General features: G+C 40.3%; 1 protein-coding gene across 4 annotated transcripts in view; it reads left to right on the forward strand.

Annotated features, from left to right (window-relative positions):
• The window catches only part of STARD13 (StAR related lipid transfer domain containing 13), a 300545-nt gene that overhangs the window by 180521 nt on the left and 98701 nt on the right, over nucleotides 1-21323 (forward strand). The window contains exon 1 of one of the 4 annotated variants that reach the window (XM_027677748.1): nucleotides 226-479. The exons of the other annotated variants lie outside the window; for them this stretch is intronic. Within the exon in view, the coding sequence (XP_027533549.1) occupies nucleotides 311-479 (169 nt within the window). The 5' untranslated portion in view covers nucleotides 226-310. Of the gene's footprint in view, nucleotides 1-225; nucleotides 480-21323 lie in introns of those variants that run through there. 4 annotated transcript variants of the gene reach the window in all.

Genomic DNA, 21323 nt, shown 5'->3' on the forward strand with positions numbered 1-21323 from the left:
AGCCCCTCCGTGCTGGGTGAAGTCTGGCCGGCCGGGGGGCTGCTGGGGCTGGGGTAGGCTGTGCGGGGCTGGGGCAGGCTGGCTGTCCCGCTCCACAGGCTCACTTCCACAGGCTGCACCGGGAGCGATTGGCTCACGCGGATCATGTGGGAGAAGCCGGAATCCCGAGTTGTAGTAGCTCTTGGCACTCCTTTTTCGTTTAAAGCGCTCACTCTTTGCAGCTCCCTGGGCTTGTTGCCTCCCTCCTTTCGTTACCCTGATAACAATCTGGAGTAGCTGCAGCGGGGACGGCGGGATTCCGGGAGCAGAGATGTTGAAGCAGGTGCCCCGGGCCGCGGGTTCGGGCTGCTATTACCTGAACGGGGTGTCTCCCGAGGGCCAGGAGCTGTATTGGCGCTGCGATCAGCCAGCCCGGCGCCCTCCCTACAGGACCAGCAGGATTCTCGCCCGTCACCAGCTAGTGACGAAAATTCAGCAAGGTGAGTTACTGTCAGGAGCGCTCCTTTGCCTGGCGTTTGCTTAAGGTCTACAGGTCTCCTCTTTCTTAAGAGAGAAGGTTTTAATGCCCTTTATTTCAGGCTCTTTTCCTTTTGCTATTCTGAACTAATTGGGCTAGAATCAGAGTTTGAAGTAGTCATTCATACTTTTCTGTTTTTACACATGCACACATGCACCGACAGCCAAGAGACAAACACTAGTGCATGATTAGCTATTTAACTAAGTTACCTTTTAATCATAAACTACTGTGGTAGCTTAGGTGCTGAAGTTCGTCTTTTCTGACTGTCCGAGCAGCTACTGACACTAGTACATCTGCTCTGATTGCTACAGGTTATAGATGCCTGTGGTTATAGATGGTCATCCAATTAAAAAAGAAGCAGAAGTCCAGTGTGACTGGAAGGAGGCAACTGGGATAACATCCTTTGGAAACTGTCAGGGGGTTAGAAAACTTGTCACACATCCTTAAAAATAATTGCTGACTTGGCTTTCTGCAGCTGCTTAAGCAGTTATCTAGGCAGTCATTACAAATATACTGATTTGTTTTTTCTGAATAGATATCCATGGCACTAAAGGTAAATGCAGATTGGCCTCAGAACAAATCCTCTGGCCTGTGCATGCAATTTAAAATCGTCTTCAGAATAGCTAATGCAAAGATAAAAACCCTAACCAACTGTACAGATTTTTCCATATTAAAAAGCAAATTAATACGTAGTTTTATATTGATCATAGTCTTATATGGCATCCTGTTTCCAAGAATACCAGTTTCCAAAGTGGATGTGGGCCTGCATGCAGAAAAATGTTGTGTAAAAAAAAATCCTGAAGATAAGAGTCACTTTCTTGACAGCTTGCAAAAAGGTATTGGATTCTTCTAACTAGGGGTGGGCAGTAGAGTTAACATCATTTACTGCCATATCTGGCAAATATCACAGAAATTGGTGTGAGTTTCGGACCTGCAGCAATTAAATGGCATGGTTATTTCTCTGTGTTTCTTTCCAGTAAGATTCCTTATATCTGTGGCTGTCAAGCTTTGGCAGAAGTACAGGGATAAAGTGATGAAATTTTATTGCATTTATTAAAAAAACAGTGCATAATTCTTGGGCCAGGGTTAAGAAGATGAAAAAGGTCATTTCTGTGGCAAATAGGAAAACATGGTTATTTGCAAGGCAAGCTCAGGAACTGCTCGTCTTTGAAGGATACTGGTCCTCACTGCAGCTCTGATTTCAGGAAGGATATTATGTCATTCTGTGTACCCAGTGTACAGCCTGAATTGAATGGAAAGAAAGGGTAATGTATTTCTCTACAGGTTTATTTGAAAGTTATTTTAGTGCAGTGCTAGTACCAACTTAGTGTTCAAGCAGCATCAGCTGAGGATATGGTGGATTAACACACCTCTTCTACCTGTCATGGTGCTGTTTAACATTCCCTCTTGTAACCCATAACCTGTCTGGGACAGCCAGGGCTGCCAAAGCCTCCCAGTGGTGCAAAGACTTTGAGACGCTGCGTGGTGGGACAGTGAGGAGTTTCAAAGTTGTAGCTTTCCTTCCTGCAGCTTGTTGCATGGATGATCAGTCTGTGGTGAACGAGCTCTGCTCCTCTTTTTCAGCTTTCCAACCTGTTGTGCACAGATCTGTGGAAATTATATTTGTGTAGCGCCTTGGTGATGTGATGTACATTACAGTTCAGTAGAGGAAATATTTGTGTATTTTGAATCACTAAGACTACACTGTTGCTTCCTTCATTTCTTTTATTGATGTTAAACTGCGGACAGGATCCACTGTTGGTTAAGTGTCAGTTCATTAGCAATAAGAAAATTATGTGTGCAGATAGATGCTGATGTGTGCCTACAAGTCGATATGTGGGGAGACACACATCTAGTGCAAAACCATAGCCAAGGCACACATTTTTTTCTACAGTGCCCCAAGTAATGACTCATAATTTTGATACAAATAGCTGTGGTAATAATACCAGAAAATCTAAGTCTAGCTAGTATAACTCAATCTGAAACCTCCAGTTTACACTCTGGACGAAAAACCTAGACCCATCAGTCACTCCCAAGACTTCCACCAGGTTTTGCTGGGTCAGCATGTCACCCTCTGTGGTTGGCTTGTTCAGACTGTAAGCAGTGTGAGGGTACTGAATCAGTCTCAGTCCCTGTTCCAAAGAGCACTGGAAGAGTTCTGTAATATGGGTGGAAGTATCCTCCTTTAGAGGCAAGTGACTTTTACCCCATGGACAAATGGGATTCATAACTAATGAAGTGCCACAGAGGAATTTATCAATAATGTATTGAAAAATAGATCAGGAGATGCAAGATGAGAACCAAAACTTGCTTTCAGTCATCCAGTTGAGTAAAGCATGTAAATCATTATTTAGTTGCTTGAATTTATATATTTGAATCATACATTTTAAGACCATTAAGACAAAGTATTTGAACAGAGCTACCCCAGTTCTCGTGTTAGCACCTCCTCAATCTAATAATTTGAATTATATACAGCATGTGTTTAGAAAAACATCCAACCTACCTTTTAATATCGCTGGAATGGTGAATCCTGCCTGGTTAATTGCTTCGCTGAAAACAGATCTGCCACAGGTTTAAATGATAAGCTGCCTTGGGGCTTGTTTGAATACCTGCTCTCTACTTCTTACCTAGATATTTTTCAGTTGCTAGTTTTCAGACTGGAGGCACCCACAGTAGGAAACACTGAAAATTTTACATCAGGGATATTTTTTTCTTATTGAAATGAATGATGTACAAAATCACGACATATCTAATTTGCAATATATAAAGCAGTCAGAGCTTCCATTCCTGGTTCAGTAATGCAGTGTAATACAAAGTGTTGCATATACTGTTATGTTTTTAGTCATTAGCTGTATGTACTATCCTAAACTATTGCTAAATTACTCTATCCTATCATGCAATACAGCTTTTCTTCCTCATTTAAAAAAAAATTTGCTGAAAAAGCCTGCCTTTGTATTTTCCTTTGGTGTTAGTTAAAAATAAACTAAATGAATCATTAGAGGAATTATACTATTTAATCAGTTCTAAAAAGAAAATCACCACAAGGGAAATGACAGGAACCAGACTGTTATTTCAATCAGATCATGCTTTGAAAGTCCTAAATGTTTGGTTCATGTACACCACTGACTCCTTGAGGCAGAATTATGAGGTGGCTTGTAAATGTGAGTAGTAATTATCTGTCTGATATTAAAGTGGTATTTTCAAAATGTGATCTTTTTTGATGATTCCCTTTGTCCCATAAGCCCGTTAGTTTCCACACTAAAGGGGACACATGCCTCAGCATAAAGGAACAGGGTGTAGCATGCTTGGTCTGAGGTGTTTGTTCAAACTGTGTATGCAGTAACTGTATGAGAATTCATTAGCGATTACTCATGTTTTCTTTAAATAAATAAAGTGGTGACTTTCAAGAATTTATATTCCATGAGTCACAAAGTTGTTATTTCTTTCACAGTACATGGCTAAATTCAGTGCAGAACAGAAAATACAAAAAGCAGCTGTAGGTAAAAAGTAGTGAAGAATTAAGGCCATGCTCTGAAAACTTTTAATTGAAATCGACTGTGCAGTAGAAGTAGAGTGTAAGTCAAGGTGAGCGAAGCCACATCTGCCTCAGCATAGCTAGGCGTCACTGGTAAAGAAATGTTGCCTTTCATCTGCAATAGGATTTGATTCTTAGTCTGCATGTTTAGTAAGAAAATAATATGAAGAAACAAATGAAAACAGGACAAATTCCTATTCTCAGTGAGTAAATTCCTGCCCACAGTGCGTAATGCTCTGTGATTTGTCTCAGTTTATGTTCATAGGCAAGAGCAGTTGAGAAAAATTGTTCGATGGAGCGATCTCAAATCAGACTTTACCTTTTCAAGGCAAACTGTCCAACACTCAGCAGATGTTTTATACTCTTATGTGTTGTAAGTTCAGTTTTGATCTTTTATGTGTACTGTTATCTTTGTGTCACCTGGATTTTTCTGGTTTGAGCGAGTGTTAGAAGTGCAAACAAATACACTTCTCTGTCTTATAGTCTTCCATTTGGAGTTTATTATTCTCTTTTTCTAAGCATGAGTACTGTTTGTGGAAGGTGTTAGAGAGGTATGCAAGTGACTTGGAAAAAAATTATGCAATTTACACGACTTAAATTTTAACTGTTAGTGTACCATAAGCTGTAATATACTCCCATATTCAAAAGGAGACCAAGGAAGTCATGTAAGTGAAAATGTTGGAGTCATAGGCTGCATTAAAAAAGCCCAGATCAAATTCTTCATATGCATACCAGTATGGATTACGGGATAGGAAATGGGATACAATTATAAAATTAAAGACTCTCGTTTCGGTCAGACATACAAAGAGGACAAAATACAGTTGTACTGACAACCTGAACCATAGCATTTCTCATGTTCTGTCCACTTTACCTACACATATTTAAACCCCATTGTCTGAACCCAGGAAAGTAAAAGATTAACCAACAAGATTCAGCCTTGGTGGTAATGATACAAACACCCCCAATTAGGTAATTTCTGACCAGTACCAGTGGTCTACTGCCTCTTGAGCTTGTAAGCCAGTAAGTCAAGGCACCAGCAGTTTGTTGTTCCTTTTCAGCCCCTGGTGCCTCTGCCTGTGTCTGCAGTGGCTCTGTGTCTGCGCTCCAGCCCAGGTGTACAGGAAAGGACAGGGCTGGAACTGGCATGGCCCAGAGTACCAGGAGGAACATCCTTAGCTGCAGAGTTGTCTTGCAGACCTCAGCTGGGACATGGTCCATCACCCTCTCCTCTGTCAGATACGTGTAGGGCGGACGTATGCTTACAGCAGAGGGATCTTTGGGTTGGTTGTTTCTTATGGTATCTGAAGGTCCCTTAGAAACTGAGACCTGTGTCACGTGAAGCTTCTTCCCCATCACCCTTTCTTCCTTACACATTCTTTCCTCAAGTCCTTAGCCCTGGACTTGGAGAAACTAGAGTTTTTCAATTAATGTGAACATCCTGAGGGATGTTTATAAACTCAAAGTGCCCTGAGGTGTGTTTATATTTTTTAAAAAAAGTAAAAGAGTGGAATCCAGTTAATTAAAGTTTTAAAAAGTTATGCTTCATAAACAACAGGACATTTGAAAGGGAGAAACCGTCACTAGAGCCTCTACCTGGCAAAGAGGCTCAAAAGCTGAAGTTATGAACAAATACCTGTGTGATATGTATCAGGAAGTGGCCTGTGTGGTACTGGAGATTGAATTCAATGATAATAGTGGCTACTTTTGGCCATATAGTTTCACAACCACAAAGTGTTAGTGACACTTCAACTGACACATGCAGGTTGGACACCAAGAAGTAAATCTTGGCTTTTCCTTTAAGTTAGGGGACTTTTGCTCTCAACTTCACTTAGAGCAGGGTTCGAGCCAAGGTAAAATCTTAACTTGAGACTTTCTTGTTTTGAAATTGTTTGTGGTGAAATGAACAGCTGTACTTGTGCTATATATCTTCTGTATTGATGATTGAGGATACTGAATTTCACATTAATCCTATTGTGTAATTAGAGGCAGTTATATTAAAAGACGTTTAAGCCAATAAATGCAAGATATATGCTCAATAAATGAATCATTAGAGTAATAATAATTGCAGTATTTTTTTAGTTTAACTTTAGAAGTGGTAAGTCACTGCAGTATATGAAATGCTACATAACAGAAGAAAATAGAAACAACTCACAAAAATAGATTAAAAGAAGAAGTACCTAGCACTTTTGTTACTCAGTTTCTTACATCTGTATTTATACAGAAATCACTGAAAACAGAGTGCAGTATTTGTACCGTGAGCACCATAAATATTAATTACAAAAATGTGCAGTTTTAGGTTTCAACCAGATATTTTTCTTTCTAGGCAACGGATAGTTGTGTATTTTTATTCTGATTAAAATGTAAGATATGAAGTCATTGATAGTATCTTAGCCATAGATATTGGTTTTATCTTATTCATTTCATATGATATTCTGAGACTTCTAATTGCATTTAAACATATGAGCTGGATTAGTGTGTAAGTGCCTCAGGGACTGAGCAAAGAGGACCCTTGTAGCTAAGTTATTAAACAATTGTCCATAGCTGAGTCTGTTACACCTTGTAATAGTCACTTTTGAGGGCAAAATGATGAATTACATGGCCTGTGAGCTTGACGCAACTTATACTAGTTCTGTAATTTCTTATTTATACTCATTTTACAGGTATTTAAATATGGGCAAGTCAGTAAACCCTCATCTTCATGCGTCGTGTTGCACTTTTTGCTTAAAACCCTGTTGAGTTTCCCCTTTCAGGTTCAGTTCAATGGGTCAGGTGACCTTACTAGAGCAAATTATCATAACACTAACTGCACACCATAATAGAGTGGAAGAGCACCTTGAGCTGGACTATTTAGAAGCTGTCGAAAAGTAGACGTTATGATTCAGAGAACTTGGGAGTCTTATGATTTAGCTGAAAAGGATGTGAGTGACTCACTTTGAAAACATCTTGTGGGTTTTCATCTCTCATCTATTGCAGGACTGAGGAGTTTAATTCTTCTGTGAGAAAACAATCACTCCACAGCAGCTCAGAATACATGGGATTTTGACTAACATAGTTGCAGATGAGCAAAAGTTTCTGTCCTTGTGATTAGTTAGGTGAACATGGAGAAGTTTAAAACATGGGCTGTGCAGCACGTCTTAAGTAAATAACATGCTGGAACATACCAGACATTTTGCTTTCCATTCGAAGTCCTTTGCCAAAGAAGGACTCAGCCTTGCAACTTACTCAGATGAATCTTCCCTTGTACTAAAAGAACAGAATAATACATCCTAATAATGTCAACTGGTATTGTTTTAATGAGCTAGATATTACAGGCCTTTGGCAGTAGTTGTTCTCTCTTTTAATTAGATTGCGGTTGGAAGAAGACCTGTTTGTGTGAGCAAAGCTTTCAGGATTTGGAACCAAAATATGTATTTATTTATTGCCGTCTCTGTCATTAAGTCCTAATGGCCTAAAGGGTATCTGGTTTTTTCCCCCTTAATGTGTCACTAGTGTCTTTCATGGTTTGTTTATTTTATTGATTGTGCTGTGCTTGTTTCTAATTCTCCATCACTTCAGTCGTTTAGGAGTATGGATAAAAGCAGTAAGTTCAAATTGGAATCTCTAATTTAATTCTAGCTTTCATCCTCTTTAGTCACAAACACACGCACTGGCATCCCCCATCTGCCAGACCTGCCATTTTCTGGGAGATTTCTCAGCTTCCTTCTTGTAATCACATTTGCAGGAAAATATGACAACCTCAGCATTAAGGAAAGGCAGTACAGCCTTTACGGCTGAATGGGTCCAGAAGTGAGGATGATGGTACAGTTTTTACTCCTCTGTAACACTTCTCTGCAAGGAGCTGCTCCTTCTCCAAACCCCCCAGCACATACTGAACCAACGTCGTTTTTCCCTAGATCTCTAACAGTTCTTTTCCCTTCCTTACTGCATGCATCCTTTGGGCCATTTGAGCCAATGTGCGTTATCAACATTAGTATCCAGAAGCTTCTGCTTGCAGATGTTCGGTGTTAACACATTATGTTCCTGTATTGGTACAGCAGTAAAATGTCCCTCTGAGTCTGAATGGGCATGTCTGAACTGCTAAATAAAAGGGATGGGAGATGAACTTGAAGTACCCTAGTCTACTGAGCAGATGACTCCCTGGCTCTGTTTTGGGCTTCTCCAGCTGGCTCAGCCCAGAGAGAATTTATGGGAGAGAGGACTAGTCATAGGTATGAGGACATGAGCCGAGTGGTGCCACTTGGCCAAAAAATGAGAATCACACTCTGTTTCGTTTAGCAGTGTAATTGTAACCCCTCTTGCCACTGCAGGTGCAAAATGAGCAGAAACATTACTCACAAGGTCTAAAGATCTCATACTACAGTTTCTGTAGTATTACCCCTGAAAAAAAGGTAATACAGTTTTTAATGCTTGAAGTTTCTGATGGAATTGCGCAAAAGTAAATGTATCCTATCATGAACTGCCAAATTCCTGCAAACTGCCATTCCTGCAAAAATGCAGAAGTAAATTCTGCCAACTGCTTAAGTATTTTTCATTATTTCATACTGTGCAGCAGACAGTTCATATTAGCTAACCACAACCCCATCCTTCTACTTTTGAAATCAATATTCCAAATCTGTGTAAGATCAGAACTTGCAAAGACCGCTCCAAATAATTAGATCATATTGCTTGTCCCAGTAACTGCAGCATCATTGAGCATCCTTCCAAAAGACCTAATATTTGAAAAGGGACCAAAGATGTAAGATGACACTAGATTTGAAAAGGAAGCAGTATCTCTGCCAACACTTGAATGGTATAGAGGTAGGACTTGTGTGAAATGCACAGTCCTTTTCCATCATTTTAGCTTCAGGAAGCAGCAGAATGTTTAGTTTTCCTTAGTCTCCAACTGATAGGAGAGTGGGAGTCTGGACAGGACAAGACTCTCAGAGCCACACAATGTGGCTTTTTCATAATATATTTGGCAAACTTCAATGTTCTGTGGGATGAATCTAAGTTTTGTGTCTTTAATTGCATCTGATGGCGGCAGCTGAATATCTAATCATTTTGTAACTTCAGAGGTAATGATTTTCTCTTCCTGCAAACGTTTATCTGGGGGGGATAATGTAAAATCCAAAAGTTAATGCTTGACACAGATGGTGATGCAGTAAGTCCTTGGCTTTTAATTTTTTTTCCTTTTTCTTTTCATTTTTACAGCTATATTTGTATATATTTCTGAGGACATTTTAAAATTGACATTCTGTCAGCTTCACTTCGTTAAAAGTGTGGCAATCTGCCTAGGTCTTATCCAGAGTTAAAAGGAGTTTCTTGTCTCTTAAATTCAGCAAGCATCAGCCTATATCTGTTTTAAAAGCTCCTTCCAAATCAACAGACTGAGATATTCCGAATACTTTTTCCAAAACTGTTTTGTCATTCAAACTGATGATTCTGCATTAAAATTAGACACCCTTGCAAAACCTGAGCCATAGCAGCAAAAGCTGCATTTCTTACCGTTGCCTGAGTGCTGTAGACTATATCAAATAATACTGGCATTGATTCATGGCCAGGATTGCTATATCTTCATCTAATGCTTCATGCCAAAAGCTAGAGCTGTCTTCATCCCATTGATGGCTTATCAGACATTAAGTCAGCGGTGCTGCCTAAGGAAATATGTGGCTGCAGTTCACCTCTGAGATACTTCAGGCCATCCCTGCCAGGCAGCTCACAGCCCTTATGTCCTCATTGAAGGACCATGAGTACTAGCAAGAGGCGATGGGGTGCCCTTGCACTTGCACATGGGGCAGTTGTCTGTTCAGACTAAGAAGGATCTGTTTACCAGCAGCTTCTGAAGGAAGGAAAAAATTTCCAGTGACATTTTAATTCTCTTTTATGCAGAGCTATTTTTAGATGGGGCTGCTGCCAGTCATATCAAATGCTTTGTGTCTTTTGAGTTTTCACTGAACTGCACAATAAGCATTTCAGCTCCCTTGCATAATGGCTGTGTTATTTGCTGAAAGTCTTATTATTTCAAGTAGCCTCTTATCTGAAGATCAATTCATTAGTTCTGGCCTCTGAAGTTTGAAAGGAAACAATTGCAGTTGCTAAAAAAAATTAAATTACATTTTTTTCAGTAATACTTATTTTATCTAATATCGGGTTCTGAAAACTATTTTAAGACTGACAAAGCAGATGATCCATATTTCAAGGCTGCAGTCTGGCCTCTGACATCCACAGCTGAGTGGTTAAGCTGCGTGACAAAACTGGGCTATTATTGAGGGAAATTTATTTCCTTTTCCTTTATTTGTATTATCTTTTTAGTCAGATAGTGCAAACCAGTTTGCACCTTAGGTGCTCTTGGAAAGCCAAAGCAATGAGAGCTGCAAGGAGGAGTCCCTTACATTCCCTTCAGCCTTGTTGTACACTGTTACCTCCCATGGTTGCTAGTCCAGGAGGTTACTCCTGATGCACAGAGGGTAGCCTAGAGCCCAACACATGCACCAAAACCCGGCCATGAAGTACTGCTGTGGCTCTGTCACTGCTGGCAGCCAAGCTTATGGGGGGATGGAGCTTGAGTGCATGGACGTGAGATGTCAGGTGGACACATACGAGAGCAGAGTCAGATCATGTTGGCTGATTGCGCCGTGGTATAGAAGCTGAGTTTGCCTGGTTTTATCTATCTATCTATCTGTTTATAGATATTTATATACAGATATGAGGCTGTTCAGCCTGGACAAGAGAAGGCTTCAGGGAGACCTCATTGCAACCTTCCAGTACTTAAAGGGGGCTTATAAAAAAAAAGAAAAGCAACTTTTTACATGGGCAGATAGTGATAGGACAAACAGGTGTTAAACTCAAAGAAGGGAGGTATGGATTAGATGTTAGGTGGAAATTCTTTACAGTCAGGGTGGTGAGACACTGGAACAGGTTGCCCAGAGAAGTTGTGGGTGCCCCATCCCTGGAACTGTCTAAGGCCAGGTTGGAAGGGGCTATGAGCAACCTGGTCTAGTGGAAGGTGTCCCTAGTCATGGCAGGAGGGTTGGAACTAGATGATCTTTAAGGTCCTTTCCGACCCAAACCATTCTAGGATTCTAGGATTCATTCTATGATATCTTTACATATATTTGTATATATATTTATATAGTCGCATAAGCCTAAAACTTAGTCTTCTGAGAGCACTAGGCACTGCAAGTACAAAGATGTCAACAGTTCACTGTTGTTGGAAATCACAATGACCCAGAATTTTCTCATCCACTCAGACTGCACAGCACCAAACCCCGTAGTCTGCCCTTGTTTTTCTGCAGAATATCCTGTCCGCTCTTAGAGTTGTGAAACAAATACAATTCTGTAGTCATGAAACTGATTTATATAGAAATTAAGATCTCAGAAAGTACAGAAATCAATAGATTTGCCCCATGGAACTATCATGTCACCATCCTGCTTTGCCTTATTCTGATAGGACTCCTGTATGCACTTTTCTGGCATCGGGGGATCTGGTCTCCAGAAAGTCTCCAGAAAGTTCATGGGTTCTCTGATAGCCTTCAATTAGAACCACTGGCGAGGGTTGCTCAAGCCGTCGTCTTCTGTACTGGCTCTACAAACAGCACCCTGCAAAACATGTGATACAGAAAAAAAGAGTGCATGTTACTTTATCATAGCCCTGATTTGGGAATGTTTCCTGTTTCCCTGACAGTAATGGTATTTTGGACTGGTTGTGCCTGACATCGGAGCTTCAGTTCAAACCAGTTATTTTTTCATAACTAAGCGCACACAGGTTATTCAAGAAACCATTTGGTTAGTTAATTTTAACTAAGTAATTACATGTTAATCAGAAATGTCTCAGAACTTTGAAGTTGCATTGTTCTAGAAAGTTGTGTTTTGGAACACTTCTGTGGAAGATTCTGTTTAAGGAAGATCCTGTATTGCTGTTGGACTCTTGTTGAGCATGGGGCCTAAAAGATGTTGTACAAGCAAGAAGACAGTCTTCACCAGCCACCAGGTATGATGTTACTTGAGAACTACAGCAAGACCCCTGGTGGCCTAGTGGTTAGCATGCAGGACTCTCACTGCTGCGACCCAGGTTCGATTCCTCGGTCCCCCAGGCAGATGGAGCCCGTTAGCCCTGTGAGGCCATCCATCTATGAGAAGGTCACTCTAAACAAACCTACGTCCTGAGGACCTCACTGCCATTGTCCAAGCTCGCTTGGCCCCGGCAGATGAACCTTAGGATTAAAGGGTGGGCTCAGTTCAGCGCATGCTGTGTCTCACCTAAAAAATCCATTGTGCAGGCTGAAAAGGTAAAAGACCTTTCCCAAAATCTTCGTTCGCGAAGACTGGCCATTACAGCAAGACTGTAGTCTAAAGTCCTGGAAATCCCCCATCTTAAGCCTTTAATGAGGATCAGTATAAAGCTATTGGCATTTTCTATGTAGCACTGCAGAGCCATTGACTCCCCAAACTGGCAAGGCTATTTAGAGCTCCGTGGTGCCTGCCAAATGTTTCTGAGAGCAGAAAGTTTTACCAAAACATGCTGATCCCAAAAAGGAGAGCTTTTAAAATACAATCTGAATACAGAGTACACAGAATTTTAAGGATAAGGATGCAAGTAGTTGTATGTGTCTTTTCATGTTCAGCAAAACATTTCTTTTAGTAGAATGCATTCTTCCTCCTGAGCACTTGAAGGTGACAGTTAAAAATTTTCTGATCCAAACTATTGCCAGATAGTTTGTTTTTTAGAAAACATATGAAAAAAATTGTAGAATAACTGCCTTTAGTGAATAATCAGTAGAGATGGCCACAATCCATTTAAAGTGAATCAAATATGCCACCCATTTTTTTAGAGTGTTCATTATTGACTGTATAGCAGCTGGAAAACTATAGCAAGTTTTAATTATCTTCAGAAAACAAAAAGCTCTTGCCAACACATGCTGGTTGTTATCAGCAGCTGCTGTATGCTGACATACTCTTTCAGCATATATGAGGCTCAGCTGTCTTAAATAATCATAGTAAAATGTAAAATAGATTTAGAGTGATGATAATTTCTTGTTAGATACTGAACTACTGATGTAATTCATATTGAATTTAGGTTTACTTCTTTGTTTAAGCTACAATAAAATTACTTAAAACCATGATTAATATTTCATGTAAGAGGTGCAAATAGCTTGCACCAGGAGTTCAAAATACTGAACTGTGATGATTTTTTAACAATGCATTAAAAAAATTTAAATTCCTTGTTGTCATGATTTTAGCATTTGTATAAGTGTAAAATTTTACTTTCTGCCTTTGAATAACAATTAGTACAACTTTATTGCAATGAAAAGGGTTACAAATTAATTTGCGGATTTAAACAAAAATCTTTACATGTCATCCTTCTATTAGCAGAAGTGGAGATCTTTATGACAGTATCTGTTGTCAAATCAGACAAATTATTGCATAATTTAGCAGAGTTTGGTTTTTTTATGACATTAATGTGCTTTTCAGAATCTGAGACACCAAGTGATACATGCAACATTTATGCTTCAGAAATGTTTAGAAAGACACATATCTAGAGTACATTCTTTTCCAATGTATCTCAAGCCTGCATCTTCTCCAAAATGGAAAATTTGTGATTAATGAGATTTTATGTTACCTTATATTCTCCATGACCTCTTTTAATTTTGCACTGACAAAGTAAGTACGAAAGGTGTTAGGCAGTCTGTAAAATGTTTTGTTGACACCAGCACAATTTTAGACCATTTCTTGCTCACATGAGTGATTGACAGAGATTTAATGGTTGCTATTGTGAATCTTAACCTGGAGGGAAGTGTTACATTCAGCAGACTGGACTCGTGACATTTTAAGAAGTTCTTCAGTATGGATTGAAGATATGCATCAGACTCCAAATAATTCTATTTTGGTGAAAAGATGATTGACTTTCGGACTTGAGTTTTCACCCAATCTGGTTTTGATCAAACTATAGTCTACTGAAATATAGTTCAAATTCTAGTTTTAAGTAGGAATCAGCTGACATTTACTCAGGCTGTGTCCACATGGTTGCACAATGTTTTCACACCAGCTGTATAGCAAAGAAAAGCACTCTGCTGAAACAAAATAGCTCTAGTTTGAAGACAAATAATATGTGCAGGAGCATCACAGTAGCACCACAAAGTGCAAGAAATACTCCTGGTTGTAGTCTTGTGTTCAGAAACCATGACTACTTGTTGGATAAGTCTGATTCACTGAATCTTATTGAACCCTCCAAAATTTTAATGAAAAAGAACCACCCAGGCATCATGACCAAAGACTTTACAGACTCACAGAATAATTTAGGTTGGGAGAGACATTGATGTTCATCCAGTCCAGCTCTTGCTCAGAGGAGGGACAGCTAGATCAGGTTGCTTGGGACCTTGTCAGGTTTAGTTCTGAGTATCTCCAGGGACTGATATACAGCTTCCACAACTACTCTGGCCAACTGACCATGGTGAATTTTCCAATGACCAATTTTCCAATTCATCATGACCAACTGTCGTGGTGAATTTTCTTTTCCCTTATGTCTAATTGGATTTAAAGTTCAGCAACCTCGTTTCTGTTGCCTTTCATCCTACAATTGTGTACCTCTAAAAAGATCTTCACTCTGCTTTTCTGTTAAGTAGATGAAGCCACCAATAAGCCTTAGCCTCTTCTTCTTAAGGTTAACAATCCCACCTATAGCAGTCTTTCCTTCTTTGTCAAGTGCTTTAGCCCTCTACAGGGCTTGCTGTGGTATGCCACAGCAGAGTATTCTGTAGTCCCACAGGTATGGATTAGAGAGAAGCAATCACATACCTTGATCTGCTGACTACATTCTTCCTAACACATAAGCCTGGTGTGAGGGTGGTCTTCTTGGCCACAAGGGCACACTCATGTTCAGTTTGTTGTCAACAGGACCCTGGAGTCCTTTTCTGCAAGGGCCATCCCTGTCCAGTTGGCACCAACCTGCCTTGTTGCAGAGGGTTATCCCAGCTGCAGGACTTCATATTTGCTTATATGGAATGGTATGAGATTCCTGTCAGCCACTTCCTCCAGCATATCAAGGTCACTTTGAAGAGCAGCTCTCCAGCATGACAACCACTTCCCCCCAGTTTGGTATCATCCACAAGTTTGTTGAGAGTGCACTTTATTCCATCTTCCAGGTTATTATTAAAGACATTAAACAATATCAGCCCGGTATCAATGCCTGAGGGATGCTGTAACCAACCATCAGCTGGACTTCGTACTGCTGATCACAAACTGTGAGATTAGTGGTCCAGTCATTTATCATCTGTGTTACCTATCGTTCACTTACCTTGTTTGGCTATAAGGATGCTATGGGAAACCAAGTTAAAGACAAGCCTTCTTGTTCTGTCTCCTTCTCTAACAACCGCCAGAGAACAGCCCATTGCTTAAGGTGTATCTATGAATGACACAAGTTCAAGATTTTGCCCACAATTCTATGGCACAAGCAACAGTAAACCTTTCTCACTTGTAACTCCTGTCTTCTTCATTTTTATATAAATTAATAACTATACATCAGCACAGATAATTGAACCAGAACCTCCAGTGTCGCTGATCTGTGCCATAAGCAATATGCTGCAAAGTCAAATTCAGTAGACCTTCCAGTTCTGCAGTACACGCAGTATTGTGTTCATAATTCATTGAATGAATCTAACCTGTGGTGGTTCTTCTGCAGTCTTCAAAAAGGAAAATAGGATGAAAGCACAGAAAAATAAGCTGACTCTGCAGCTTTGTTTAGTTGTGATGTGTCTTGGTAAGCTGTTAATGTCTGCAGTCAAGTCCAATGTGTTGATGCCATTTGAATTAAATTGTTTTATCCCAGCCTGAGGAGCTGCAGATTAGTCTAAGAAAATATGGAGCAAAGGAGAGATACGGAGCGAGATAAGAGGGGAGCGGCAGGTCTGTTCCACCCTTCCCATATCTTTGTTTCCCATGTACAGCATGAGGTGAGGCCATGCCAGCAGGGCAGCTGAACAAGCCATATCTGAAATCAAATATAAGGCAAAGGAGGGGTAAGGAGACAGACAGGGGAGGTCACTGTTGTCACTACTGCAGGAGATAGAGGAGAGGAGTCCAGTGAAAATATCTAGGGATGCTGAATCAGAAGTTGTTTTTCAGACTGGCTTCTGAGTCTTATTCCTGCCCACAGCAACAGATAGCTGTATTTAAACTGCCATTATCTATCCAGGATTATAAATATGACTCAGGTAAATGAGGGCAAGTACATGCAAGTCTACTGCAGGGATGTACACATAAGAAAATGAATCTATACAGCTTTTTTTATTCCTATGAAAACAGAAGAGTTTGGAGCTAAAAATAGGCATCTAGTTATTGTTATCTACTTTTATTTATATTCTCTGCCCCAGTTCCTATCAGTACAGGAAAAATAAAAATCCAGGATAACAAACAAAAAATTACTTACCCTTTCTAAGAAACGTTTAAAAGGCCAAAGGCCATCACAGATTTTTTTTTTATGATCAGGGTAACCAGACTGCAGGATTAGCTTAGCCAGTTTTACTGGCTTTAATAATAAAGTAAATGACTCAGTTAAAAAAAAAACCAAAACAAAAGGTGCACCTCTGAAGTACTGCCTTAAAGTATTTTGACTTAAAAAACCTGAAGGAGTTTAGATTATAGGAAGTCCACAGTGATTCTGCATCTGGAAAACCTAGAAAACTTTTACTAGAATCTCCTCTTAATTGGTGTGTTTTGTACCACATCAAAAACTAGAAACAGTTCCCACTTGCTAGCAGAAGTAATTAAGCTTACCATTTATTAAAAGTGGTGCTGTATGCTTCCAAAGTAAAGCATGACCTTAAAGATATGGTTTTTGAACCTCCCTGACTCTCCTCCCTGGACCATTTGAAACCCTTGAAGTAAGCGGAAGTGACAGGTGTTCAGCACCCTTTGAAAACTCTGGTAGCAGCTTTGTAACATGGGATCTGTAGCTGTTCCTGCAATTTGAAGAAGATGGACACAGCAAAGCTCAGAGATTTTGATGGAGGATGGATGTTAGCAGAGCAGCGAAACCAAAGTTACAGTTCCAGAGTCCCAACACTGTGTTCAAGTACACTAGATCCCACTGCCTTCCCAGAATAGAAGAACATACAAAAGGCATACTAGCAATGAAGTAATACTATTTATTTCATGAGACCTTTCACCTACAATGCTTTCCAAAGGAATTGGCACAGATACTGGCATGGCAGTAGTAAGGTGACAGATGTGGCAGCCATCAGGTGCATAACATCTCTACGTGTCAATAAGATGGTATCAGTCAGGGCTGGTAGCTGGTATGGAGCACCCTGGGGGCAATCCCTGACTACAGCTTGTAACATCTCTTATAACTGAACTATAGTCAAAATTATCTTCATTGAAGAGCTGAATGAAATTTCTTGTACTGACAGCAGTATTAGTAATGGGTTTGAGTCTTCAAAAAACTGGAGCAAGGGCTGGGGCTTGTTTCTGCAGCACTGTCTGTAATCTGGGTGCTGGTCTGAAGAAGTGAGCAGCTCACTGCTCAGCCCTCTGCTCTGGGCAGTGTCACTGGACATGTAATCAAGCTGAAATGCATGTTCTTGCCAAAAGGGCTGGTTTTGTTCCTGGCCACTTCCCTCTCTTGGATCGAGTCTGGTAAAAGTGCAACTACAGGATGACTTGTATCAGGTTATTTGCCCAAAAGATTGTGCTTGTATGGTTTTATTACAAGGTAGGTGGTAAGAATGTGTAGTGAGGAATGGGACAGCTCAGTTTAATGTCAATCAGTGGTGTTACTGAATTAAGCAAAGTAAGCCTGTTGCTACCGAAGCAATTTTAGACAGAGAGAAAAAAGCAGCTGGATGTATTGGATTTGTTTGCACATTTCTAATGTGTTCTTATTTCATAACTTAGCAGAATTACTTTAAACAGACATTTCAGAGTATCTTAGTTGGAAATCTAATTAAAGCATGGCAAGTTTATGCACAGAACATATTTTAAATTGTTGTTCACATTGGTTTACAAGTGTCCTGGATAAAATCCCTTTTTCCCTTGCCTGAATTGTACTGCCTTTATTATCTGTGGTACACTGATGTTGGCAAGTCTCTTGATTACTATTGGAAAACAGTTATTAAACAGGGTCTTTCGTTCTTAACACAAGTTCCCTAGAAATTGGGAGGGCTAAAGGATTTAAAGGTCTCATTCTGAAATGCAGATCATATCTTTTTATTATTAATTTCTTTGCGGATATTGGAAATGTAAAGTTGACATTTCAAGAGAGATCAATGCAAGCAAAGCACACAGTGCTCAGGCAAAGGAAAGCCAGATTCTTCTGACATTATTCATAAAGAAAAATATTGGGACCTCGTGTGAATCAGCAGGTAGGAGGCTGCAATGTGTCAGTAATATCATAGTGCTCTTGAGAATGTTTGGGAAATGCAGAGGTTCAGAACGAGTCTAAGCTCTTGATTTAATTGCTTATCTATCTATTAGTCTGATTTTTCTTCTCTATTTGCTTTACTTTCTTGCCTTATCACTCTCTACCATAAGAAATAACAGCACAGATGTTGGCCCTATGTTTTGCATCTGCCTACAGAGATAACTTTCTGTAACTGCTATTTTCATTTTGGTATTTTCCCCTTCCTTATCACAATACACACATGCTACCTCCTCCAAATCTGCTAAGAAAGTGTGCTAACAATGTGCCTTTACATGTTTGACAGAACTGTAGTGTGCGTAAGATCACTGATCATTAAAAAGATGATGTCTAAACAAAATCTTCTTGTTTTTTTTTTAGTTTATGTACATTTTATTTCAGTGTTTATGCAAATTTTAATTTTGTTGCACAGAGTCTGCTTGCATAGTTGCCCCTTTCACCCTTTTTTCTTCTCCTTCTGCCTCCCTACTCTGTAAACAAAATGAAATGGAAATATGCCCATAAGCTGATCATTTTTAAAAAATCACAGATTTGGAATGTTTTCATTATATATCCACTGTAGTTAAAAATACGCAGTTCTATATTTGGGAGCCTACTTTGCTGCACATTTACAAATCAGAGAGATGAACACTCATGCAGACACACTCATGAGCAAAAATAGCATGTTCCCAAGTGGTGTCATTTGGGGAGGCTGTAGTACAAATTCCACGGCAGCTGGGAAAGCAGGACAGAGTGCAAGGCAGCACTAATAGAGCGGAACTCAAGGTGGGCCTCTAGAAGTCCGTTTGGGTGGACATGTGCTGTTCTGAGCAACAGCCTGACCCTACAGGGACACTACCAAACTAGCATCAGGAAAATTTCCTTGTTTCCTATGATTTGTTTCATTCAAGATGTTCTCAGTTCTTTTTTCTTCAGACAGGTGTGATTTCTTGTCCATAGCTTCTTCACGTGTCCTTGCCCTGAAGCAGTACAAGAAGGGCCATACCTGTAGGAGCAGGGCTGCTTGTGAACCCCATGCTGCCATGTCTTACATTGGAGTGCATCCTCCCATGATGTTAGATATTCAGGCACTGTAAAATTCATGTAGAATTAAAGCTCACAGAAGGTAGACTGAATTAAGGATTCTAGTCTACCCCATATATGTTCTAAGACACTTGCAATAAGGCATGATTCAGCTACACAAACACAGCATGTATGTTCAATATGGCCTAAATAACTCTGTCATGTGTCACAGAGAAGATGAACCACAACTACGGAAGAAAATCTGTACTGTTGACATCACCCATGAGAATTTTGGAAGCACTCCAGCAACAATGCGTCCATCAGTCAGTCAACTGTTTCTTCCTTTCTCCTGCAAGTTTTGTTGCCAGTTCCACCTTTAAATGTCCCAGCTTAGACCCATGCAGGAGATCCAGCTCTGCCCTGTGGACACCCAAGGACAGCACCCTAGGCAGTATATCACAGTGAACTCTTAGCACCTCATCAGCTTGACTCTTCAGTGAATTGCATGGCAGTTTATTGTGGGGCACTGTGGCTGTCCTCATTAAGCTTTTGGGTAACACGTTAATTGAAAGACCTTTGGCTGTGCACACTTCTCCTTACTGGCTGTTGTAGGTATGGCCATGTACAGAGCCAGTGCATAGAGACGGATTGTTCTGCAGTGAGTTGTGCCATCCTTGCAACACAGTATAGGAGATATTTGGTGGGCATTACGAAATGGCATGTGACCCGAGACAGGAGTGGTGAGATCATGAGCACTAAATACTGACTGGACCCCTGGGACGGCAGCTGTTGCCTGTTGCAATCCCTTTGGCACAGCTGCATGAAGACAGGAATGTCTGGCATGGAGGGAGTACACCAGTGAGGGGATTACATGGTCATGGAGATTAAGACAACCAGGAATGCATCGAGTAGTTTTGCATAAGGCTCTTGAGGTTAGCGAGAGGCAACCATGCAGATGCAGGTTTTGAACATTTTGGTTAGTGGAGAGCACATTTGTCTGACTGAAGTCTGGATGGCGGTGCCTACAAAACCATTAATTGCCAGTGTACTGTGTCTTCAAATGCACCCAGAAAGTGCAGTTTTCATCACTGTAGTTCCTCAGTACCACTACAGCAAGGGGTGCAGTGCTGTGTGATGTTGCCATTGTTTGACACTCTGTAAGACTGAAATATGACCAAAAGCTCTACATACAGGTTTGTACCCCTTGTTTCTTAACTAAGCTTTCAGAGACTGGTGTAGTTCTGGGTCATAACATTTAATTAAAAAGTGAGTAAGCAAAAATACCAACATTTCAAGTGTTCTTGTTAAGTGGTGCAGAATAGGCAAGAAAATTGGGAAGTGCAGTGTCCTTTCTAAGATGAGCATCATGCAGTGAGTGATAATGGAAGAGGAGTCTCCAGCAGGGAGGCTGCCATCAAACACACCGTCTTCAGAGCCAGGAACTCTGCATAAAAGCCTGTTCTAATTTGCCTGTTCAAAGCTTCTTGTCAGATTTAAGTGCAGACCTTCTCTTTGTAGGACAAAGGTCTAGGCTCATCTGGGCTCTTTGTAGGACAATGTGTGTATGTTGGGGGGGTTATTCAAGGGCCTGTTCAACAAGTGCCAAGTGCTATTTGTTTAATGTCAAACCTCCTGAGTGAGGTTAGATATACGTGCCAGTGTCAAATATCTTAATCTGAGCCCTAAATACTGTACCAATTTTCTCAGATGCAACGTCAAAGTTAGGCAGCATATAAGTACAATGAGGCTTGTGGTTTACAGTATCTTATTAATGAGTATCATTGCATTGCATATTAACTGCCTCAGCAGTGTCTGTATTAAAAATTTAACTTGCTATTTCTACAGTAAACAAGATGATGCTTGCTTTGCAATAGATA

The sequence above is a fragment of the Neopelma chrysocephalum genome, unplaced genomic scaffold, assembly GCF_003984885.1.
Source record: "Neopelma chrysocephalum unplaced genomic scaffold, ASM398488v2 Primary Assembly neopelma1_43, whole genome shotgun sequence".
Lineage (NCBI taxonomy): Eukaryota > Metazoa > Chordata > Aves > Passeriformes > Pipridae > Neopelma > Neopelma chrysocephalum.